Source organism: Scyliorhinus torazame, chromosome 14, assembly GCF_047496885.1.
Source record: "Scyliorhinus torazame isolate Kashiwa2021f chromosome 14, sScyTor2.1, whole genome shotgun sequence".
Lineage (NCBI taxonomy): Eukaryota > Metazoa > Chordata > Chondrichthyes > Carcharhiniformes > Scyliorhinidae > Scyliorhinus > Scyliorhinus torazame.
In genome coordinates this window covers 178,973,665-178,999,035 of record NC_092720.1, presented here as the reverse complement: position 1 = coordinate 178,999,035, position 25,371 = coordinate 178,973,665, and the positions used below count along the sequence as shown (strand labels likewise).

General features: G+C 53.2%; 1 protein-coding gene across 1 annotated transcript; it reads right to left on the bottom strand.

The window, feature by feature from the left end:
• Positions 1-381: 381 nt before the first annotated feature.
• On the bottom strand, positions 382-23,883 carry LOC140390250 (nuclear factor 7, ovary-like). The gene is made up of 4 exons (XM_072475238.1): positions 23,423-23,883; positions 11,046-11,062; positions 10,795-10,907; positions 382-1,086 (listed from the first exon to the last, which is right to left on the bottom strand). Exons 1-4 carry the CDS (start codon positions 23,606-23,608, stop codon positions 542-544), a joined length of 861 nt encoding a protein of 286 aa, XP_072331339.1. The 5' UTR covers positions 23,609-23,883; the 3' UTR covers positions 382-541.
• Between the last annotated feature and the right edge of the window lie 1,488 nt (positions 23,884-25,371).

The following is a 25,371-nucleotide window of genomic DNA, read 5'->3' as shown; positions in this document are numbered from 1 at the left end:
CCCACACAAACACACGCTCCCCCATGGTGCCCTATAGTCCCATACAAAATGAACACCAACGCGTGCCAAGCCATTCACAAAGTGAATCCACCAGGTTAACCCACACTTGTGCAGACAGTAAACATTCTCTCCAACACGGGACCCTGAACCTGGAGGCAAGACCTGGGAAGGGGGAGGTCGAGGCCCGAGGATGGGATGGGGGGGGCGTTGCGGCGGAGCAGCGGCAGCAGTTTGAGGGGGGGGGGGGGGGATGTTTTCCTGATTGTTAAAAATCAATAACAGAATCAGAGTCATAGTGCTGTGTTCAACCTGGAATAACATTAACAATAATCACTGTTTGCGTAGAAGCCGTGATACATTTAATCATTACATAATGCAGATCATTACAATCGAGACTGTAAGAAAGGGGCCCAGGGGAGGAGGGGGAGTGAAGATGAAGGAGGTTAACCAATTTTACAGGGGCCGGGGGAGGGGTGGTGGGGATACAAGCCCCAGCAGGTTTCAGGGACTAGGAAGGGAGGGGTAAGTGTTGGGCTGGAGGTTACAGTTTGAGGCTGCACAGTCGCAGGCCCTCGGCATTGCCTGGGCAGCTGGTTAAGTACGGACTGAAATAGGGGAAGAGTCTCTCTGTGAAGGTGTCTTTGAAGGTGTAGACATGGGTCATGTTGTCAGCGTTATAGAAGGACACCTGGCCTCCCTCGAAATCCAGGTAGACCCCCACCTTCCTGGGCCTGACGGTCAGGGTGAGGGGCGCAGCCGGCCAGTCGAGGGCCTTGTACTCATCTCCATTCCGCAGCCAAATCGTCCAGTAGCCATCGATAGGAGAGAGGGTTATCCGGCCCTTTCTCTGGACCGACTCCTTGGCCAGCCCCAGGTCCCAGGCCGTCTTGCTCCCCACCTCGATCTCCCAGTAGTGCCTGCCAGACGTGAAGCCCTGGGCTGCCAGGATGTTAACGCAGGGGTTGAACCGCTCGGCCGTGTGGAACAGCTGCTGGTTGGAGTTGGTCAGCCGCACGTGGGTCAGGTCTTCGGACACCAGGAGCCTCTGGTGGGCAGAGCTCGGGTCGAACACCAGGGATTCCAGGACTAGGGAGAGACAAATTCAGGTTTAAACACAGCCATCAACACCAGGTCATTCAAAGTGAAAGCACAAGAGGTGGCCATTCTACCCAGTGTGCCTGTGATTGCTCTATCAAACGGTTGCCAATTCATCCCATCTCCCAGCTCTATTCCCTCCCTAACCCTCTCGACTCAAGTAATTACCCCATTCCCTTTTGAAAATGACAAATCTGTTACTCTGTCCTTTTGACTCTCATGTGAACACCATTGGTCCAAATCTTCCCAGATCAGCCACGTTAATACGGAATGGCGGAGCAGGGTTGAAGGGCCGAATGGTTGACTCCTGCTCCTACTTTCTATGTTTCCCGTCACCGGGAAACCAGTTGGACAACAGAAAGGAAGTGGGTCAGGACCCTGAAGAATTCCCTGATGTGCAGAACGACGTGGAATTTCCTACAAAGGTTTAAATTCCCAATGGGCATTTCTCCGGCTCCTCAGAATCCTGGGCAGAGTGCCGACAAACACCCCGCTATTTAATGCCCATCCAGGTAGATTGGGGCCTCACCCCGACGAGGTCACACTGTAGCACAATCAATCACTCACAAGACGAGATGAGAAGGAGTCAATCGATGGCTTTATTACGCAGACTTGTTCCCCAGCAGCACAGTTACAGAATGCGGCTGCTGGGAGAACCCGGGCTCTTATACTCGGTCTTACTGGGTGGAGCCAGTAGGCGGCTGATCCAATCGCGGCCCGGCGTCTATCCACCAATAGCCTCTCGGTATCACAGGTACCGTAATACCCCTAATGCATACCACCACATTCACCCCTTGTTAAAAAAGAACCCGGCGGGGGTAGTGGGCCGTATGGTGGTAGGGGTTTACAGAGTCGATACCTGGGATGCCACTAACACAGCGGCTATGCTCCGATATCAAACTGCTAGCACTATTTACAATGCCGCTTTTACTGGGCAACTGAATTATTTACAGAGGCATTTCTTGCTTTGTTATAATGATTCGATGAGTCGAATGGGTGCCCTGGTCGTCCTCTCCGATCGTCTCAGCCCCGGCGATGATGCAGGCGCTGGCTCGGGCACCGTCGTCTCTGGGAGCGTAGCGATGTCTCTTCCTGCTTCACTACCCCTAGGCGGGGCCGGGGGAAGGACCGATCCACCCGGGGAGGGGGCGGCTGTGGGGCGTGCCAGTGGGAGGGAGTGGGTGATTGGTGTTGGGGGTGCGTGTGTAGATCCGGCGGGCGCCAGGTCCCGCAGGGAGACCGTGTCCTGTACTGAGGGTTCGCGTGGAGGAGATGAACCCTCTCGACCAATGGGTCCGATTTGTGCACCCGCACATGTTTTCGGAGCAGGATGGGTCCCGGAGCTGCCAGCCAGGTCGGGAGTGACGTTCCGGGGGAGGACTTCCTAGGGGAGTGTTCAAGGAGGTGTTTGATTTGTTGTGCTACACAGCAGCGACCGGATGGAGTGAAGGGCGTCCGGGAGGACTTTCTGCCAGCGGGGGACTGGGAGATTTCTGGACCGGAGGGCCAGCAGGTCGGTCTTCCAGACCGTTCCGTTCTCCCTCTCTACCTGTCCGTTACCCCGGGGGTTGTAACTGGTCGTCCTGCTTGAGGCGATGCCTTTGCTGAGCAGGAATTGACGCAGTTCGTCGCTCATGAAGGAGGACCCCCTATCGCCATGTATGTAGGCGGGGAAACCGAACAGTGTAAAGATGGTGCAGAGGGCTTTAATGACAGTGGCCGCGGCCATGTCGGGGCAGGGGATGGCGAATGGGAAACGGGAGTACTCGTCAACCACGTTCAGAAAGTACGTGTTGCGGTCGGTGGAGGGGAGGGGGCCTTTGAAGTCCAGACTGAGACGTTCAAAGGGACGGGAAGCCTTTATCAGGTGCGCTTTATCTGGCCTGTAGAAGTGCGGCTTGCACTCCACGCAGATTTGGCAGTTCCTGGTGGCTGTTCTGACCTCCTCGATGGAGTAGGGCAGGTTGCGGGTCTTTACGAAGTGACAGAACCGAGTGACCCCCGGATGGCAGAGGTCCTCATGGAGGGTTCGGAGATGGTCCACTTGTGCGTTGGCACATGTGCCGTGGGATAGGGCATCGGAAAGCTCGTTCCGCTTTCAGGGACCATACAGGATCTCATAGTTATAGGTGGAGAGTTTGATCCTCCACCGCAAGATCTTGTCGTTCTTGATCTTGCCCCGCTGTGCATTATCGAACATGAAGGCAACTGACCGTTTGTCAGTGAGAAGAGTGAATCTCCAGTCGGCCAGGTAATGCCTCCAATGCCGCACAGCTTCCACTATGGCCTGGGCCTCCTTTTCCACTGAGGAGTGGCGGATTTCTGAGGCGTGGAGGGTGCGTGAGAAAAAGGCCACGGGTCTGCCCGCTTGGTTGAGGGTGGCCGTCAGAGCTACGTCGGACGCATCGCTCTCGACTTGGAAGGGGAGGGACTCGTCGATGGCGTGCATCATTGCCTTTGCGATATCTGCTTTGATGCGGCTGAAGGCCTGGCGGGCCTCTGTCGACAGGGGAAAGACAGTGGACTGAATTAGCGGACGTGCCTTGTCCGCGTAGTTGGGGACCCACTAGGCATAATAAGAGAAAAAGCCCAGGCAGCGTTTCAAGGCCTTGGGGCAGTGAGGGAGGGGGGAACTCCATAAGGGGGCGCATGCGTTCCGGGTCTGGGCCTATAACTCCATTTCACACTACGTAGCCAAGGATGGCTAAACGGTCGGTGCTAAACATGTATTTCTCCCTGTTGTATGTGAGATTCAGGACGTTTGCGGTTTGGAGGAATTTTCGGAGCTTGGCGTCGTGGCTGCAGATGGTGACGTTATCGAGCTATGGAAACGCAGCCCGCAAACCGTACCGGTCAACCATTCGGTCCATCTCCCGTTGGAAGACCGAGACCCCATTAGTGGCGCCGAATGGAACCCTTAAAAAGTGATAGAGCCGCCCACCTGCTTCGAAAGCAGTGTATTTGCGGTCGCTCGGGTGGATGGGGAGCTGGTAATAGGCGGACTTAAGGTCCACCGTGGAAAAGACCTTGTACTGTGCAATCCGATTGACCATGTCGGATATGTGGGGGAGAGGGTACGCATCCAGCTGCATGTACCTATTGATGGTTTGACTACAGTCTATGACCATCCTCTGCTTCTCCCCGGTCTTTACAACTATCACCTGAGCTCTCCAGGGATTATTGCTGGCCTGGATTATGCCTTCCCTCAGCAACCGTTGGACTTCTGACCAGATAAAGATTTGGTCCTGGGCGCTGTACTGTCTGCTCCTAGTGGCGACGGGTTTGCAATCCGGGGTGAGGTTCGCAAACAGGGAAGGCGGGTCGACCTTGAGGGTCGAGAGGCCGCAGATAGTGAGTGGGGGTATAGGGCCGCCGAATTGAAACGTTAAACACTGGAGGTTGCGCTGGAAATCCAACCCCAGGTGTGTGGCAGCGCAGAGGTGGGGGAGGACGTAAAGCCGATCGTTCTTGATATCCCTCCCCTGCACCGTGAGGTTCGTGATGCAGAACCCTTTGATCTCTACAGAATGGGATCCTGCTGCCAGGAAAATCTTTTGATTACTCGGGTGGATCGGAAGGGAACAGCGTCTTACCGTATCGGGATGTATAAAACTCTCCGTGCTCCCAGAGTCGATCAGGCAGGGCGTCTCATACGCGTTTATGAATACCGTCGTTGTTGCTGTTTGGAGTGTTCGGGGCTGCGACTGGTCCAAGGTCACCGAAGCCAGTCGCTGTTTCTGCATCGGGGCGTTTTCCTCAGGCCCCGTGGGGCCGTCCATCCCGGGGTCCTTAGCCGTCAGCCAAGATGGCGGTGTCCACGGGTCGCACACGGTCGTGGGTGGCGCCGTCCATTGATCGCATGTGGCCGGAGCACAAAATGGCGGCGCCCATCCCTCCCGCAAGGAGTCCGGGACCCAAGATGGCAGCGCCCGGTGGCTGCACATGGGTCATTGGTGGGGGGGGGGGGGTTGAGGTTGGGGTCCCGGTTCTCCCCCGGAGATTGCAGCGACCCCCTGTGCCTGACACACTGCTACAAAGTGCCCCTTTTTGCCGCACCCTTTACAGAGGGCTGAGCGGGCCGGGCAGCGCAGTCGGGGGTGTTTCGCTTGTCCACAAAAGTAGCAGCGGGGCCTACCCGGGTGATCTGGCGCTCTGGCAGCACAGGCCTGCGGGGGAGCGGGGGGTGTCGGGGGTTCGGTCGCGGCGGGGGTCGACAGTGCCCAAGGGGCTGCCGCGGGGTCGGGGGCGTAGGCACGGGCGTTTTGCGATGCCACATCGAGCAAGGCAGCGAGGGCCCGTGCCTCCTTGAGGCCTAGTGAGTCTCTTTCCAGCAATCGCTGGCGGATTTGGGCCGAAAGCATACCTGCCAGGAAAGCATCCCAAACCATCCCGTATGCTCATTAGTCGGAACCGGTGGGCAGTTGCAATTTCTCCCCAGTATTAACAGCGCGCTGTAGAATTCGTCCAGTGATTCCCGGGGATTTGCCGTCTCGTCGCGAGCTGGTGGCGTGCGTAGACCTGGTTGACGGGCCGAACGTAGATTCCTCTCAGCGTGGCGAGCGCCGCCTGGAAATCGTCCGCGGCCTCTATGAGAGTGTAGATTTCCAGGCTCACCCTGGAATGCAGGACCAGCATTTTCTGGTCTTCTGTAGGTACGCCGGGGGCTGTTCGGAGAAATCCGTCAAAACACGCTAACCAGTGTTTAAAAGTGGCCGCTGAGTTTGCCGCGTGGGGGCTGATTCGCAGACACTCTGGAGTGACTCGGAGCTCCATGTTTTTTAAAGTCTGCGTAATAAATTGTAGCACAATCAATCACTCATGAAGCGAGATGAGAAGGAGTCAATCGATGGCTTTATTACACAGACTTGTTCTCCAGCAGCACAATTACAGAATGGGGCTGTTGGGAGAACCGGGCTCTTATACTTCGCCTTGCTGGGTGCAGCCAGTAGGCGGCTGATCCAATCGGGACCCGACATCTATCCACCAATAGCCTCTCGGTATCACAGGGTACCGTAATACCCCTAATGCATACCACCACACACACTTAGTCCCGTTTCGTGCACTGAGGATATCCGCACCCCATGCTGTACCTGTCCTGGGAGAGTTTGATGGGGACAGTGTAGAGGGAGCGTTACTCTGTATCTAACTCTGTGCTGTACCTGTCCTGGGAGTGTTTGATGGGCCCGTGTAGAGGGAGCTTTACTCTGTATCTAACCCCGTGCTGTACCTGTCCTGGGAGTGTTTGATGGGGACAGTGTAGAGGGAGCTTTACTCTGTATCTAACCCCGTGCTGTACCTGTCCTGGGAGTGTTTGATGGGGACAGTGTAGAGGGAGCTTGACTCTGTATCCAACTCCGTGCTGTACCTGTCCTGGGAGTGTTTGATGGAGCCAGTGTAGAGGGAGCTTTACTCTGTATCTAACCCCGTGCTGTACCTGTCCTGGGAGTGTTTGATGGGGACAGTGTAGAGGGAGCTTTACTCTGTATCTAACCCCGTGCTGTACCTGTCCTGGGAGTGTTTGATGGGGAAAGTGTAGAGGGAGCTTTATTCTGTATCTAACCCCGTGCTGTACCTGTCCTGGGAGTGTTTGATGGGGACAGTGTAGAGGGAGCTTTACTCTGTATCTAACCCCGTGCTGTACCTGTCCTGGGAGTGTTTGATGGGGAAAGTGTAGAGGGAGCTTTATTCTGTATCTAACCCCGTGCTGTACCTGTCCTGGGAGTGTTTGATGGGGACAGTGTCGAGGGAGCTTTACTCTGTATCCAACTCCGTGCTGTACCTGTCCTGGGAGTGTTTGATGGGGACAGTGTAGAGGGAGCTTTACTCTGTATCTAACCCCGTGCTGTACCTGTCCTGGGAGTGTTTGATGGGACAGTGTAGAGGGAGCTTTGCTCTGTATCTAACACCGTGCTGTATCTGTCCTAGGAGTGTTTGATGGGACAGTGAAGAGGGAGCTTTACTCTGTATCCAACTCCGTGCTGTACCTGTCCTGGGAGTGTTTGATGGAGCCAGTGTAGAGGGAGCTTTACTCTGAATCTAACCCCGTGCTGTACCTGTCCAGGGAGCATTTGCCAGGATGATGTACAAGTAATTTTACATCTTTCCCTGTAAGCATTTTAAACAGGCTTGCAGCAGATTCATGCTGTCAAAGCATGAAGGATTAGAACAAAGAACAAAGAAAAGTACAGCACAGGAACAGGCCCTTCGGCCCTCCAAGCCCGTGCCGACCATGCTGCCCGAATAAACTACAATCTTCTACACCTCCTGGGTCCGTATCCCTCTATTCCCATCCTATTCATGTATTTGTCAAGATGCCCCTCAAATGTCACTATCGTCCCTGCTTCCACCACCTCCTCCGGCAGCGAGTTCCAGGCACCCACTACCCTCTGTGTAAAAAAAACTTGCCTCGTACATCTACTCTAAACCTTGCCCCTCGCACCTTAAACCTATGCCCCCTAGTAATTGACCCCTCTACCCTGGGGAAAAGTCTCTGACTATCCACTCTGTCTATGCCCCTCATAATTTTGTAGACCACTATCAGGTCGCCCCTCAACCTCCGTCGTTCCAGTGAGAACAAACCGAGTTTATTCAACCGCTCCTCATAGCTAATGCCGTCCATACCCGGCAACATTCTGGTAAATCTCTTCTGCACCCTCTCTAAAGCCTCCACATCCTTCTGGTAGGTGGTGACCAGAATTGAACACTATACTCCAAGTGTGGCCGAACTAAGATTCTATACAGCTGCAACATGACTTGCCAATTCTTATACTCAATGCCCCGGCCAATGAAGGCAAGCATGCCGTATGCCTTCTTGACTACCTTCTCCACCAGTGTTGCCCCTTTCAGTGACCTGTGGACCTGTACACCTAGATCTCTCTGACTTTCAAATACTCTTGAGGGTTCTACCATTCACTGTATATTCCCTACCTGCATTAGACCTTCCAAAATGCATTTCCTCACATTTGTCTGGATTGAACTCCATCTGCCATCTCGCCGCCCAAGTCTCCAAACAATCTAAATCCTGCTGTATCCTCTGACAGTCCTCATCGCTATCCGCAATTCCACCAACCTTTGTGTCGTCTGCAAACTTACTAATCAGACCAGTTACATTTTCCTCCAAATCATTTATATACACTACGAACAGCAAAGGTCCCAGCACTGATCCCTACAGAACACTAGTCGCAGCCCTCCAATTAGAAAAGCCCCCTTCCATTGCTACTCTCTGCCTTCTATGACCTTGCCAGTTCTGTATCCACCTTGCCAGCTCACCCCTGATCCCGTGTGACTTCACCTTTTGTACCAGTCTACCGTGAGGGACCTTGTCAAAGGCCTTACTGAAGTCCATATAGACAACAGCCACTGCCCTATCTGCATCAATCATCTATGTGACCTCTTCAAAAAACTCTATCAAGTTAGTGAGACATGACCTCCCCTTCACAAAACCATGCTGCCTCTCACTAATACGTCCATTTGCTTCCAAATGGGAGTAGATCCTGTCTCGAAGAATTCTCTCCAGTAATTTCACTCCCACTGATGGAAGGCTCACCAGCCTGTAGTTCCCTGGATTATCCTTGCTACCCTTCTTAAACAAAGGCTATTCTGGGACATCACCTGAAGACAGTGAGGATCCAAAGATTTCTGTCAAGGCCTCAGCAATTTCCTCTCTAGCCTCCTTCAGTATTCTGATCCCATCACGCCCTGGGGACCTATCTATCATAATATTTTTCAAGACGCCCAACACCTCGCCTTTTTGGATCTGAATGTGACCCAGGCTATCTACACACCCTTCTCCAGACTCAACATCTACCAATTCCTTCTCTTTGGTGAATACTGATGCAAAGTATTCATTTAGTACCTCGCCCATTTCCTCTGGCTTCACACATAGATTCCCTTGCCTATCCTTCAGTGGGCCAACCCTTTCCCTGGCTACCCTCTTGCTTTTTATATACGTGTAAAAAGCCTTGGGATTTTCCTTAACCCTATTTGCCAATGACTTTTCGTGACCCCTTCTAGCTCTCCTGACTCCTTGCTTAAGTTCCTTCCTACTTTCCTTATATTCCACACATGCTTCGTCTGCTCCCAGCCTTTTAGCCCTGACAAATGCCTCCTTTTTCTTTTTGACGAGGCCTACAATATCTCTCGTTGTCCAAGGTTCCCAAAATTTGCCGTATTTATCCTTCTTCCTCACAGGAACATGCCGGTCCTGAATTCCTTTCAACTGACACTTGAAAGCTTCCCACATGTCAGATGTTAATTTACGCTCAAACATCCACCCCCAATCTAGGTTCTTCAGTTCCTGCCTAATATTGTTAGAATTAGCCTTCCCCCAATTTAGCACATTCACCCTAGGACCACTCTTTATTCTTGTCCACCAGCACTTTAAAACTTACTGAATTGTGGTCACTGTTCCCGAAATGCTCCCCTACTGAAAAGTCTACCACCTGGCCATGCTCATTCCCCAATACCAGGTCCAGTACAGCCCCTTCCCTAGTTGGACTGTCTACATATTGTTTTAAGAAGCCCTCCTGGATGCTCCTTACAAACTCTGCCCCGTCTAAGCCCCTGGCTCTAAGTGAGTCCCAGTCAATATTGGGGAAGTTGAAGTCTCCCATCACAACAACCTTGTTTTTACTCTTTTCCAAAATCTGTCCACCTATCTGCTCCTCTATCTCCCGCTGGCTGTTGGGAGGCCTGTAGTAAACCCCCAACATTGTGACTGCACCCTTCTTATTCCCGATCTCTACCCATATAGCCTCACTGCCCTCTGAGGTGTCCTCCCGTAGTACAGCTGTGATATTCTCCCTAACCAGTAGCGCAACTCCGCCTCCCCTTTTACATCCCCCTCTATCCCGCCTGAAACATCTAAATCCTGGAACGTTTAGCTGTCAATCCTGTCCTTCACTCAACCAGGTCTCTGTAATGGCAACAAAATCATAGTTCCAAGCTCTAAGTTCATCTGCCTTACCCGTAATACTTCTTGCATTAAAACATATGCACTTCAGGCCACCAGACCCACTGTTTTCAGCAACTTCTCCCTGTCTGCTCTGCCTCAGAGCCCCACTGTCCCTATTCCCTAGTTCTCCCTCAATGCTTTCACCTTCTGACCTATTGCTCCCGTGCCCACCCCCCTGCCATACTAGTTTAAACCCTCCCGTGTGACACTAGCAAACTTCGCAGCCAGGATATTTATGCCTCTCCAGTTTAGATGCAACCTGCCCTTCTTATACAGGTCACACCTGCCCCGGAAGAGCTCCCAGTGGTCCAGATAACGGAAACCCTCCCTCCTACACCAACTGTTTAGCCACGTGTTTAGTTGCTCTATCTTCCTATTTCTAGCCTCACTGGCACATGGCACAGGTTGTAATCCCGAGATTACAATCCTAGAGGTCCTGTCTCTTAACTTTCTGCCTAGCTCCCTGAACTCCTGCTGCAGGACCTCATGCCCCTTCCTGCCTATGTCGTTAGTACCAACACGATTACTGAAAGATTTAAAAGCGGGAAGGCTCATTAACTAAAGGGCAATAAGGAACTAATCTTTGCCTGTTGTAGCAAGATTGAAACAGTAAGTTCTATTCTATAAGTTCCTGAGAGGCAAATATTGCACCGCTTGTCCGAATGTAGGAGGTTTCACCATGTTGAAGTTTCAGAGCCTTTTTGGACACAGCAGGGAATTAAAGCTCCACATAAAGGTACCTCTACCTGGGCTGATGAAGTCCTTCATCTGTTTCCACACCTTGTACTGCAGTGGTCCCTTGAATAAACCCAGAGGCAGCTCAGTTGATCCTTCATCGGGCAGTTGGATATCATCAGGCCTGTGAACATGGTCGTTATTTGGTTAGGTTTGAGGGCAACGGTAACCAAAACTTGCATCCTGGAGAGAATGAGAAAGACAGACAGAGAGAGGGGGAGAGAGAGAGAGGGAGGGAGGGCAGAGAAGATTGGGAACCTACCTTGGCTTGCTTATTCCCTGCAAGTACAAAAGAGAGAGAGATGTTAGTTGGACTTTGTTCATGTTGGAGGCAAATTAACCAGTTTGCGTCTGAACGACCCATTCAGCCATACATCAGCTAAATATGTCGTCTTGTGTGGACAGATATGCAGGGGCCGCAGGATGGTCAACATCCACTGGGATAAGTAGGGGAGAATTCATGTCCATGATCGGATTGAATGACAGAGAAGACCCGATGGGCCGAGTGGTCTACTCCTATTCCTTGTGTTCTTGTACAATCATACTGTGCACAGTTCTTGTCATCAGTGGCAGGGAGGGTCCATAACTACAGGACAGATGTGAATATAATTGGACATAGAGCCAGAGTTTGGGGAGAATTTTGATGTGGCCAAACCAAGTCTCGAGGTGAAATACATTGCCTGAGGGGCTGGTAGGGTCAGTCTGGACTCGATGGGCCGAATGACCAACATCTGCTTCCGATGTCTCAGTGAAGTTCAGTTGGGAATTGGAGACTCGCTTGAAAGAAAAAAATCGTTCCGTGGGACCTCGGGAAGGAGTAGGACTCGAGAGTTGGATTGCTCTTTCACAGAGCTGGCGCAATCATGATGGGCAGAATGGCCTACACTGTATCATCCTATGGCAGAGAAGGCCATTCGGCCCATCAGGTCTGTGCCGCCAGGGAAAAAGTTATCCAGATGAGTTTCCTACTCTTGGCTCCGTGGCCTCGGTAGTTACGCCACATTGGTGCACTTTTAAAATTTGTGACGAGGGTCTCTGCCCCTTTTGAGGCAGAGAGTTCCAGATCTCACCCAACACTCTCTGGGCAAAAACCTTTCTCAACTCCCCTCTCATCCTTTTACCAATTGCGTTATATGTGTGGCGCCCCCCCCCCCCCCCCCACCCCCCGGTCATTTCCCTCTCTGCAAATACATCCTTCCTCCACCCGTTCTCGGCCTCTCAATTTTATGGATCACCCGGGGGGGAGGGGGGTCACAGTGGCACAGTGGTTAGCACTGCTGCCTCAAGGCGCTGAGGACTCGGGTTCGATCCAACCCTGGTTCACTGTCCGTGTGGAGTTTGCACATTCACCATGTCTGTGTGGGTCTCACCCCAACAACCCAAAGATGTGCATGGTAGGTGGATTGGCCAGGCTAAATTGCCCCTTAATTGGAAAAAAGAATCGGGTACTCTAAATTCATTTATTTTTAAAATTTTTATGGAGCTCCCTTAAATTTCTCCTCTCCCAATCCAACCTTTCCTCATCATGACAGTCCTGCTATCTCAGTAAGGTTCTCTGTAAATCTCCTTTGTACCCCCCCTGGTGTAATCAGATCCCGTCTGTAAAGTGATGACCAGAACTGTGCACAGTATGATTGTACAAGAACACAAGAAATAGGAGAAGACTACTCGGCCCATCGGCCCAGCTCTGTCATTCAATCCGATCATGGCTAATCTTGTGTTTCAGCTCCATTTCCACGCCCGCTCCCCAGAGCCCTTCATGTCTCAAGTGTCCAAAGCTCCGTAGACAATTCTGACAGGGCTTGACAGACAGGGATGCTGTTGCCTCTGGCTGGAGGTGACTAGGCAAAAGGGTCACAGTCTCAGGATACGGGATAGGCCATTTAGGACTGAGACGGGAAGAAACATCTTGACTCAGAAGGTGGTGAAACTGTGAAACTCCACAACAGAAGGTTGTGGAGGCCAAGTCACCAAATATATTTAAGGAGGATTTGACAGATTTCTAGACTCTAAAGGTGCCAAGGAGTATGGGTGTAGCGCACAAAGACTCCATGAGACGAATATAGGGAAGTCGATGAGGCTTTATTAAGCGTGTCTGTTCCCCAGCAGCTCGATAGTAAACTGGCCTGCGGGGGGAGACACCGGCTTCTTATACTCCGCCTTCAGGGCGGAGCTTGAGGTCAACGGCCAACCAGGACCCGGGATCTGTCAGCCAATGACATTAGGGCTTCCAGTCCCACATGACCCCCAATACATACTACCACATTCACCCCTTGTCAAAAATGAACCCGGCGGGGTGATGCTTCGTATGGTGGTAAGGGTTTACAGGGCTGGTCCTGGGAGGATAGAACATTCACATGGTAGTACAGTATTGGACAGTTTCGTCCTGTTGCAACTATTTACAGAGGGTATAGGAAAAATACAAAATGTTCTTTGAACAGTCCATCTTTGTTTTCCATCGACGCCACGAGTCGGTCGGGCGGTCTGGTCGTCCGTGTCGATCGCCTCGGCCCCGGCGGTGGTGGTGGTGCTTGTACCAGTGTTGTCGCCTCCAGGAGCCGTACGGTTTCAGCTGTCGGTGTAAAGGGGAGGGGGACTGATCCTCCTGGGAAGGGGGCGGGTGCGGCGGTGGCAGGAAGGGGGGCGGTTGGGTTGATGGTGTCGGGGGGGTGTGCATGGTGCCGGCGGGCGCCAGATCCCGCAGGGAGACCGTGTCCTGTCGGCCGTCGGGGTACTCCACGTAGGCATACTGGGGGTTTGCGTGGAGGAGGTGAACCCTTTCGACCAACGGGTCCGCCTTATGTGCCCGCACATGCTTTCGCAGCAGATGGGTCCTGGGGCCGCCAGCCAGGTCGGCAGCGACGTTCCAGAGGAGGACCTCCTAGGGAAGACAAGGAGACGCTCGTGAGGCGTTTGATTAGTGCTTGTACATAATAACGACCGGATGGAATGGAGAGCGTCCGGGAGGACCTCCTGCCACCGTGAAACTGGGAGATCCCTGGACCGTAGGGCCAGTAGGACGGCCTTCCAGACCGTGCCGTTCTCCCTTTCTACTTGCCCGTTCCCCCGGGGGTTGTAGCTGGTCGTCCTGCTTGAGGCTATGCCCTTGCTGAGCAGGAACTGGCGCAGCTCGTCACTCATGAAAGAGGACCCCCTGTCGCTGTGGACGTATGCGGGGTAACCGAACAGTGTGAAGATGCTGTTCAGGGCTTTAATGACTGTGGCCGCGGTCATGTCGGAGCAGGGAATGGCAAAAGGGAAGCGGGAGTATTCGTCCACTACATTAAGAAAATATGCGTTGCGGTCGGTGGAGGGGAGAGGCCCTTTGAAATCGTGACTGAGGCGTTCAAAGGGGCGGGAAGCCTTAATCAGGTGCGCTCCATCTGGCCTGAAAAAATGCGGCTTGCATTCCGCGCAGATGTGGCAGTCCCTTGTGACTGTACGGACCTCTTCTAAAGAGTATGGGAGATTGCGGGACTTGATGAAGTGGTAAAACCGAGTGACCCCCGGGTGGCAGAGGTCCTCGTGGAGGGTTTGGAGGCGGTCAATTTGTGCGTTGGCACATGTGCCGCGGGATAGGGCATCGGACGGCTCGTTCAGCTTTCCGGGCCGGTACAAGATCTCATAGTTGAAGGTAGAGAGCTCGATCCTCCACCTTAAGATCTTGTCATTTTTAATTTTGCCCCGCTGTGCATTATCGAACATGAAAGCTACCGACCGTTGGTCAGTGAGGAGAGTGAATCTCCTGCCGGCCAGGTAATGCCTCCAATGTCGCACAGCTTCCACTATGGCTTGGGCTTCCTTTTCCACTGAGGAGTGGCGGATTTCTGAGGCGTGGAGGGTTCGGGAGAAAAAGGCCACGGGTCTGCCCGCTTGGTGGCCGCTAGAGCTACGTCGGAGGCGTCGCTCTCGACCTGGAAGGGGAGGGACTCGTCGATGGCGCGCATCGTGGCCTTTGCGATGTCCGCTTTGATGCGGCTGAAGGCCTGGCAAGCCTCTGTCGACAGAGGGAAGGTCGTGGTCTGTATTAGGGGGCGGGCCTTGTCTGCGTACTGGGGGACCCACTGGGCGTAGTACGAAAAGAACCCCAGGCAGCGTTTCAGGGCTTTTGGGCAGTGCGGGAGGGGAAATTCCATGAGTGCGCGCATATGATCGGGGTCGGGGTCTATTATCCCATTGCGTACTATGTAGCCCAGAATGGCTAGCCGGTCGGTGCTAAAAACGCACTTGTCCTCGTTGTACGTGAGGTTCAAGGCTTTGGCAGTCTGGAGAAATTTCTGGAGGTTGGCGTCGTGGTCCTGCTGATCGTGGCCGCAGATGGTTAGATTGTCGAGATACGGGAACGTGGCCCGTAACCCATGTTGATCAACCATCCGGTACATCTCCCGTTGGAAGACCGAGACCCCGTTTGTGACGCCAAAAGGGACCCGTAGGAAATGGTATAATCGCCCGTCTGCCTCGAAGGCTGTGTACTTGCGGTCACTTGAGCGGATGGGGAGCTGATGGTAGGCGGACTCGAGGTCCACGGTGGAGAAGACTTTATACTGGGCAATCCGATTGACCATGTCGGATATGCGGGGGAGAGGGTACGTGTCTAGTTGTGTGTACCTGTTGATGGTCTGGCTATAGTCAATGACCATCCTTTGTTTCTCCCCTGTCTTCACTACTACCACCTGCGCTCGCCAGGGACTATTGCTGGCCTGGATTATGCCCTCCTTTAGTAGCCGCTGGACTTCGGACCGAATGAAGGTCCGCTCCTGGGCGCTGTACCATCTGCTCCTAGTGGCGACGGGTTTGCAATCCGGGGTGAGGTTCGCAAACAAGGACGGGGGTTGCACCTTGAGGGTAGCGAGGCCGCAGATAGTGAGTGGGGGTATGGGGCCGCCGAATTTAAACGTAAGGCTCTGTAGATTACATTGGAAATCTAATCCCAGCAAGGTGGGGGCACAGAGTTGGGAAGGACGTTAAGTTTGTAGTTTTTGAACTCCCTCCCCTGCACCGTTAGGGTAACTATGCAGAATCCCTGGATCTGTACGGAGTGGGATCCTGCAGCTAGGCAAATCTTTTGTGCACTGGGATAGGTGGTCAAGGAACAGCGTCTTACCGTGTCGGGGTGTATAAAGCTTTCCGTGCTCCCGGAGTCGACTAGGCATGGCGTCTCGTGGCCGTCAGTTAGGACCGTTGTCGTCGTCGTCTGGAGTGTCCGGGGCCGAGCCTGATCGAGCGTAACCGAAGCGAGCCGTGGTTGTAGTAGTGGGGTGGGGTCCGTTGTTGCCGTCCAAGATGGCGTCGGGGATGGACAAAATGGCTGCCCCCATACATCGCACGTGGCTGGGGGGTCACAAGATGGCGGCGGGGGTGGACAAAATGGCCACCCCCATGCGTCGTACAGGTCGGGGGCGGTCCAAGATGGCGGCGCCCCTCCTCCCCTCGTGGTGGTCGGGACCCAAAATTGCGGCGTCTGCGGGTCGCACATGGTGTGCTGGGGGGTCTGGGGAGCGCTAGGACCGCGAGCGCTAGGACAGCGCGGCGCTCCCTCACCGCGAGCGCTAGGACCGCACGGAGCTCCCTCACGGGGGACAGCGGTGGTCGGGGCCCAAGTCGGCGGCGCTGGCGGGTCAGGCGTGGGGCCACGAGCGCAAGGAGTGCGAGGAGCTCCCTCACCGGGGACAGCGGTGGTTGGGGTCCAAGTAGGTGGCGCTGGCGGGTCAGGCGTGGGGCGCGGGACGGGGGTGAGGGTGGCGTTAGGGACGCGAAAAACCCCCTCCTCTCCGTGGAGTGTGTTGGCCGGGACCCAAAGCGGTAGCGCCGGCGGCGGGTCGTACGTGGGCTGCGGGGAGGGGGGTTGGGGAGCGTAGGCGGCGTGCAGGGCTCCCAGTTCTCCCGGGACCGCGGTGGTCGGGAACCAGATCGGCTGCGCCTGCGGGTCGCACATGGCGTGCTGGGGGGGTTGGGACGCATAGACTGCTTGTAGGGCTCCCTGTGGCCCCAGGACGGCGGCAACCTCGCGGGATCGGCACACCACCGCATAATGGCCCTTTTTCCCGCAGCTTTTGCAGGTGGCTGCGCGGGCCGGACAGCGCTGTCGGGGGTGTTTCGCCTGGCCGCAGAAATAACAGCGGGCGCCCCCGGTGCGACTCGGCGTTTGGACTGCGCAAGCCTGTGTGGTGTCCGGGGTGGGGGGGGGGGGGTAGGGGGTTTGCCGCGACGGGTACGTACGGGGCCCAATGGCCTGCCGCGCGGTCGGGGCCGTAGGCGCGGGTATTACGTGCGGCCACGTCTAGGGAGGCTGCTAGGGCCCGTGCCTCTGAGAGTCCTCGCGACTCTTTTTCTAGAAGTCTTTGGCGGATTTGGGAGGATTGCATACCTGCCACAAAAGCGTCGCGCATTAACATGTCCGTGTGTTCGTTTGCATTCACCGACGGGCAGCTGCAGGCTCGTCCCAAAATCAGCAGCGCGGCGTAGAACTCGTCCATCGATTCTCCGGGAGCTTGCCGTCTTGTCGCGAGCTGGTAGCGAGCGTAGCTTTGGTTAACTGGGCGAACGTAGAGACTTCTGAGTGCTGTGAACGCCGTCTGGAAATCGTCGGTGTCTTCAATGAGGGTGAAAATCTCCGTGCTCACCCTCGAGTGCAGGACCTGCAGTTTTTGTTCGTCTGAGACTCGGCTGGTGGTCGGTCTGAGGTAGGCCTCAAAGCAAGTCTGCCAGTGTTTGAAGGCTGCTGCCGCATTCACTGCGTGGGGGCTGATCCTCAGGCATTCTAGAATGATCCTGAGCTCCATAGTCCTTTTTAGACACGCTTAATAAAAGCGCACAAAGACTCCATGAGACGAATATAGGGAAGTCGATGAGGCTTTATTAAGCGTGTCTGTTCCCCAGCAGCTCGATAGTAAACTGGCCTGCGGGGGAAGACACCGGCTTCTTATACTCCGCCTTCAGGGCGGAGCTTGAGGTCAACGGCCAACCAGGACCCGGGATCTGACAGCCAATGACATTAGGGCTTCCAGTCCCACATGACCCCCAATACATACTACCACAATGGGGAGAGCGTGGTTTTGAGATACACAAATAGCACAGTAGCATTGTGGATAGCACAATTGCCTCACAGCTCCAGGATCCCAGGTTCGATTCTGGCTTGGGTCACTGTCTGTGCAGAGTCTGCACATCCTCCCCATGTGTGCGTGGGTTTCTTCCTAGTGCTCCGGTTTCATCCCACAGTCCAAAGGTGTGCAGGTTAGGTGGATTGGCCATGATAAATTGCCCTTAGTGTCCAAAATTGCCCTTAGTGTTGGGTGGGGTTACTGGGGTTATGGGGATAGGGTGGAGGTGTTGACCTTGGGTAGGTTGCTCTTTCCAAGAGCCGGTGCAGACTCGATGGGCCAAATGGCCTCCTTCTGCACTGTAAATTCTATGATAATCCATGATCTCATTGAATGGTTAAGCAGGCTCGAAGGGCCGAATGGTGTACACCTGCTACTCAATTCTATGCTTCTATGTTTATTTCTGTCTCGAAGAATATTTGCCAATAATATGATTACAAAAGGCTTGCATCTCCCAGCACTACAGGAGGTGGAGGGAAATGGGGCTGGTCAAGGTGACAAATCTGTATTTGGAGGAAGGGAGGAGCGAAGGGAGAGGGTAGAGCTGCTGAGTGGTAGTGAGTTCAGGTATCTACAGGTTAGGGACTTTGCACGAAAGGTCTGGAAGGGGTTCCCTAGATTGCCGGGATACACCCTGCTGGAGCGACTGCTGCTTCCGGATGTGGAAGGGGAGGGAAGAATTGGGATATATACAAGTGGCTGGGGGAGCAGAAAGAATTGGGGATATATATATATATATATATATATATATGTGACTGGGGAGCAGGGAGGCGAGCGGATGGTAAAGATCAAGGAGAAATGGGAAGTGGAGTTGGGAATGGAGATCAATTGGAGAGTATGGAGTGCGTAGGATAAACGGGACCTCCTATTGTGCAAGGATGAGCCTGATACAGTTTAAGATGGTGCGAGAATGAATGGGTTCTTTTAGGGAGTGGCAGACCAGTTTGAGAGGTGTGGGCGGGGGCCAGCGAATCACGCACACATGTTTTAGGGTTGCGAAAAATTGGGAAGATTCTGGACGGGAGTGTTCGCTGTCTTAGCCAGGATAGCGGTGGAGGAGGTGGACCCGGACCCTTTGCTGGTGATATTTGGTCTTTCAGAGAAGCCGGAGCTCATGGAGAGGAGGAAGGCCGATGTTGTGGCCTAGGCCCCTCTGACTGCACGGTGGCGAATTTTGCTGGAGTGGCAGTCAGCATCGCCACTGGGTGTAGCGGCTTGGTTGGGTGACCTGTACGACTTTCTGCAGTTAGAGAAGATAAAGTATGAGTTAAGGGGCTCAGCAGGGGGTTTTGAGGAAAGGTGGGGGATATTTGTGACCCATGTTTGTAATAAAATACATTTAAAACATCTCCCAGCATGAGAATATTGGTGTTGCAGTGTGATCATTAAACAGACATAGCTTGACAAACTACTCGCTCTCAAATGAAAATATAATACTTTAACAACAATAATCTTTATTATTGTCACAAGTAGGGTTACATTGACACTACAATGAAGTTACTGTGAAAAGCCCCACGTCGACACATTCCAGCGCCTGTTCGGGTACACAGAGGGAGAATTCAGAATGTCCAAATTACCTAACAGCACGTCTTTCGGGTCTTGTGGGAGGAAACCGGAGCACCCGGAGGAAACCCACACAGACACGGGGAGAACATGCAGACTCCACACAGACAGTGACCCAAGCTGGGGATTGAATCGAGGTTCCTGTCGCTGTGAAGCTACAGTGCTAACGGGGATGGTCATCTCTTCATTGACACTGACAGAACTATTTTCCAGTGACCACCATCTGCATCAAGCTCCCTCTACAGTGTCCCCATCAAACACTCCCAGGACAGGTACAGCATGGGGTTAGATACAGAGTAAAGCTCCCTCTACACTGTCCCCATCAAACACTCCCAGGACAGGTACAGCAAAGGGTTAGATACAGAGTAAAGCTCCCTCTACACTGTCCCCATCAAACACTCCCAGGGCAGGTACAGCAAAGGGTTAGATACAGGGTAAAGCTCCCTCTACAGTGTCCCCATCAAACACTCCCAGGACAGGTACAGCACGGGGTTAGATACAGGGTAAAGCTCCCTCTACAGTGTCCCCATCAAACACTCCCTGGACAGGTACAGCAAAGGGTTAGATACAGAGTAAAGCTCCCTCTACAGTGTCCCCATCAAACACTCCCAGGACACGTACATCAAAGGGTTAGATACAGGGTTAAGCACCCTCTACAGTGTCCCCATCAAACACTCCCAGGACAGGTACAGCACGGAGTTAGATACAGAGTAAAGCTCTTCCTAAACTGTCCCCGTCAAACACTCCCAGGACAGGTCCAGCACGGGGCTAGATACAGAGTAAAGCTCCCTCTACACCGTCCCATCAAACACTCCCAGGACAGGTACAGCACGGGGTTAGATACAGAGTAAAGCTCCCTCTACACTGTCCCCATCAAACACTCCCAGGACAGGTACAGCAAAGGGTTAGATACAGGGTAAAGCTCCCTCTACAGTGTCCCCATCAAACACTCCCAGGACAGGTACAGCAAAGGGTTAGATACAGAGTAAAGCTCCCTCTACACTGTCCCCATCAAACACTCCCAGGACAGGTACAGCACGGGGTTAGATACAGAGTAAAGCTTCCTCTACACTGTCCCCATCAAACACTCCCAGGACAGGTACAGCACGGGGTTAGATACAGAGTAAAGCTCCCTCTACACTGTCACCATCAAACACTCCCAGGACAGGTACAGCATGGGGTTAGATACAGAGTAAAGCTCCCTCTACACTGTCCCCATCAAACACTCCCAGGACAGGTACAGCACGGGGTTAGATACAGAGTAAAGCTCCCTCTACACGGGCCCATCAAACACTCCCAGGACAGGTACAGCACGGGGTTAGATACAGAGTAAAGCTCCCTCTACACTGTCCCCATCAAACACTCCCAGGACAGGTACAGCACGGGGTTAGATACAGAGTAAAGCTCCCTCTACACGGGCCCATCAAACACTCCCAGGACAGGTACAGCACTGGGTTAGATACAGAGTAAATCTCCCTCTACACTGTCCCCATCAAACACTCCCAGGACAGGTACAGCATGGGGTTAGATACAGAGTAAAGCTCCCTCTACACTGTCACCATCAAACACTCCCAGGACAGGTACAGCACGGGGTTAGATACAGAGTAAAGCTCCCTCTACACTGTCCCCATCAAACACTCCCAGGGCAGGTACAGCAAAGGGTTAGATACAGGGTAAAGCTCCCTCTACACTGTCCCCATCAAACACTCCCAGGACAGGTACAGCAAAGGGTTAGATACAGGGTAAAGCTCCCTCTACAGTGTCCCCATCAAACACTCCCAGGACAGGTACAGCAAAGGGTTAGATACAGAGTAAAGCTCCCTCTACACTGTCCCCATCAAACTCTCCCAGGATAGGTACAGCACGGGGTTAGATACAGAGTAAAGCTTCCTCTACACTGTCCCCATCAAACACTCCCAGGACAGGTACAGCACGGGGTTAGATAGAGAGTAAAGCTCCCTCTACACTGTCACCATCAAACACTCCCAGGACAGGTACAGCATGGGGTTAGATACAGAGTAAAGCTCCCTCTACACTGTCCCCATCAAACACTCCCAGGACAGGTACAGCACGGGGTTAGATACAGAGTAAAGCTCCCTCTACACGGGCCCATCAAACACTCCCAGGACAGGTACAGCACGGGGTTAGATACAGAGTAAAGCTCCCTCTACACTGTCCCCATCAAACACTCCCAGGACAGGTACAGCACTGGGTTAGATACAGAGTAAAGCTCCCTCTACACTGTCCCCATCAAACACTCCCAGGACAGGTACAGCACGGGGTTAGATACAGAGTAAAGCTCCCTCTACACTGTCACCATCAAACACTCCCAGGACAGGTACAGCACGGGGTTAGATACAGAGTAAAGCTCCCTCTACACTGTCCCCATCAACACTCCCAGGACAGGTACAGCACGGGGTTAGATACAGAGTAAAGCTCCCTCTACACGGGCCCATCAAACACTCCCAGGACAGGTACAGCACTGGGTTAGATACAGAGTAAAGCTCCCTCTACACTGTCCCCATCAAACACTCCCAGGACAGGTACAGCACGGGGTTAGATACAGAGTAAAGCTCCCTCTACACTGTCCCATCAAACACTCCCAGGACAGGTACAGCACGGGGTTAGATACAGAGTAAAGCTCCCTCTACACTGTCCCCATCAAACACTCCCAGGACAGGTACAGCACGGGGTTAGATACAGAGTAAAGCACCCTCTTGATTGTAGCGAATTACAAACACTAATGACCCTTTTAGAGAAGGTCCAACTTCAGAGGGCAGTTAGTGTTTGAAATTACCTTTCGCAGTGAGCAGTAGATGCTGGTGATGACGTGTACTTGTGGCAAAATTTGACAGATTTATAATCTACAAGGGGATTAAGGGTTATGGGGGGGTGGGGAGATGGATGGAGGGGCATGGGTACGGGCAGATTGGAAAGTTGAGGCCACAATCGGTTCACCATGCAACTATTGAATGGTGGGGAGCAGGCCGGAGGCACTGTATGGCCTATTCCTGTTTAAGTGTGATATACCTTCAATTCACCGAGAGGCAGAGAGAGCGAAGGAACATTAGGCTTTATTAATCATGAACTTGCTAGCCAGAGTTGGTTGTACAGATGAATGCCGCCCACAGGCGGCGGTCTATATTTGTCCCCGGTGAGGGCGGAGCCAGAGGCGGAGCCCACAGGGGTTACAGTACAGTACCTGGAAGCAGCTCATACCACCACTTCCAGGTCATAGGTTACAGTATCATACATGCATTAGGTGAATACATTTGCCACAATGTGCTTTTGTTCTGTTGTCTAATCCCACTACTGATAGACTTGCCTTCAGCACGCTTAAGCCTGTCATGATATTCAGATAAACATCATGGTGCAAACACACATACACACTGATGGACAGATCAACGGACCAATCAACACACACGCAACATCACAGTCAATCACAAGCAAGAGTACACGCACTATAAAACGGGGAACATCACCGTTCCTGCTCATTCCAGCAGGAGACAGCTCAGGGCACAGAGCTCACAGCGTGCCACTCAGACATACACCATGTGCTGAGTGCCTCTCTAAGTTAGTGTAAGGGCTGGGTCCACAGGTTAAAGGGTAAAGAACAAACCACAGTCATAAGTTTACAGATGTTGTTATTGATAGTAACAAATTGAGTTGTACCATCTGCAACCGTGTTGGTTCGTCTGTGTAGCGGAACACCCAACACGACAAAGCCTAGTTCTGGAATCCATTCCCCGGTCACCCTCTGCCTCTCTTACTCTTGATTCACCCTCTTTACAATCGACCTCTGTGAGGAAGCCTCGCCCCCCCCCCATTTGTTTGGTATATAATTCTGTTTGATCATTCTTCTGTGAGACACCAAGGAACACTGTTGTACAAATGTGCCTCTATAAATTTCCAGTCGTTCGCCCAGCCCAGCCCATTCACAGCCACGTCGCTCTTTTGAACTCTCCCCATACCCTACCTTCAGGAACTGGATATCATCCCCCTGTGCCTGTTGTCCATTCAGCCTCTTCAGCCGAGCGTCCAGGGACCGCAGCCCCTCCTCCGCTCTCCGCAGGTTCTCTCGGATGAGTTCCAGGACTGAGTTCTCATGCTCAGTCAGCTCCCGGGACAGGCTGTCTTCTTTCTCACTGAGAAAGCGGTGCATTTGAGAGAACTGCTCTTTCACGTGCAACCGCAGTGCCTCAGATCCCTTCTGCAAAAGAGAGCAAGGAATACTTTTTTAAAAAATGAGACAGTGTTAGGATACCGGAGCAGACCTGATTTATGTTGGGATACTGGACAGGGAGTCCCAAACAGTTTGCAAACTGCGGAGTGATGGCTCTGACCAAATCGATATTGTGGTAACCTCGCAAGGTCTTTTTAGGCCCGATTAAAATTGGGTGTTTTAACTGGGTACTTTAAAACAAGCCGCCGTTGCTCCAGCACAGCCCCATGGGAATTCGGACTGGCCAAGTTCGAATATGCTAGAGGTCAGACAGGCTGCCAAGACATGTCTGGACCTGCCCTGTCAATCGGCCACCAAGAGATAATCAATTTGATTAATATGCAACCTGACACCCAGGTAATGCCCCTGCCGGCCTGGCAATGCTATCCAGGCACAGCGCCACAGTGCCCGGCGGGCGGACCACAAAACCTTGTGGTTCATAGGCCAATGGGTGGCACACTGAACGAATAGCGGATGATCTTATTAATGCCAATGTTTATATGGCTCAAAATGATATAAACTGGCATATTTATTAACCTGTAATTTTCCAAATTGCAATTTCTCTTATCCCTAATTAAAATCTCCAGAAGACCGTTCGCTAGCGATCCCCCCCATGACCGCTGTGGCCGGGGTGGATTCTTTATTAAATCTGAAATGCTCCCAATTTTACCTTGACTTCAGAAACTTTGTGTTGTTCCACTTGGAGGAAGCCAGTGAAAGCGGACACTTGATTGCGGACTGAAGCAATCTCCAGCTGAATCTGCTCCTGGGGGTTCAGAGGGCACTGGGTGACTTTAACGAAATGTGCCCCAGCCCCACACCCTGTCTGCGCAGGAACGGGGATCAGTCAGGATAGACTGGGGTTGCTTTCCTTAGACCCAGAGGAGGCTAAGGGGTGACCTAATCGAGGTGTAGAAAATTATGAGAGGGCCTAGACAGGAAAGACCCCCGAGCTGACAGTTCAATTACCAGGGGAATGAAGAAATCTGATTGGTCGAAGGATGAGACGGGTCCTGAGATAAAATATTTATTCATCTAGTGGAGGAAGGCAGGGCAGCGAGGGTGGGTGGGCCGCGTGGTGAAAGGGGGGGGGGGGGGGGGGGGAGTTGGGCAGCCAGAGTAAGGGGGGGGGGCGAGGTGTCGGGAAGCGAGGTTAGGGGGCGAGTCAGGTGGGGAGGGTGGGATGTAGGGTGCAGAGGGTGGGCGGGGGGGCGTGGGTGGTGGTGTGGTGTAGATGGGGGGCTTGGTAAAGGCCTGGCCACAGAGGATGTAGGCCTGGTGTGGGGAGGGGGGGGGCTCAAGCCCTGGGGGCGGAGGGGGGGGGGTAGGCCAATGGGGATGGGAGGGGTGTAGATCGGGGGTGGGGTGGGATCGCCCTCTGGGGAGGTGGGTGGTGGAGAGGGTTGGGGGGGGGGGGGAGAGGGGGAGGGGGATGCGAGGGTAAATAATTTGGAGTTTCGTGGGGAAACGGTGGCATGGATTTCAGTTTTATGAAATATAGGCAGGGCCATATTTGAAGGACAGATAGGGGCCTCTATTTAAGATCAGTCCTGCCTATCTGACAGTGCAGCACCCCCTCAGTACTGACCCTCTGACAGTGCAGCACTCCCTCAGTACTGACCCTCTGACAGTGCAGCACCCCCTCAGTACTGACCCTCTGACAGTGCAGCACTCCCTCAGTACTGACCCTCTGACAGTGCAGC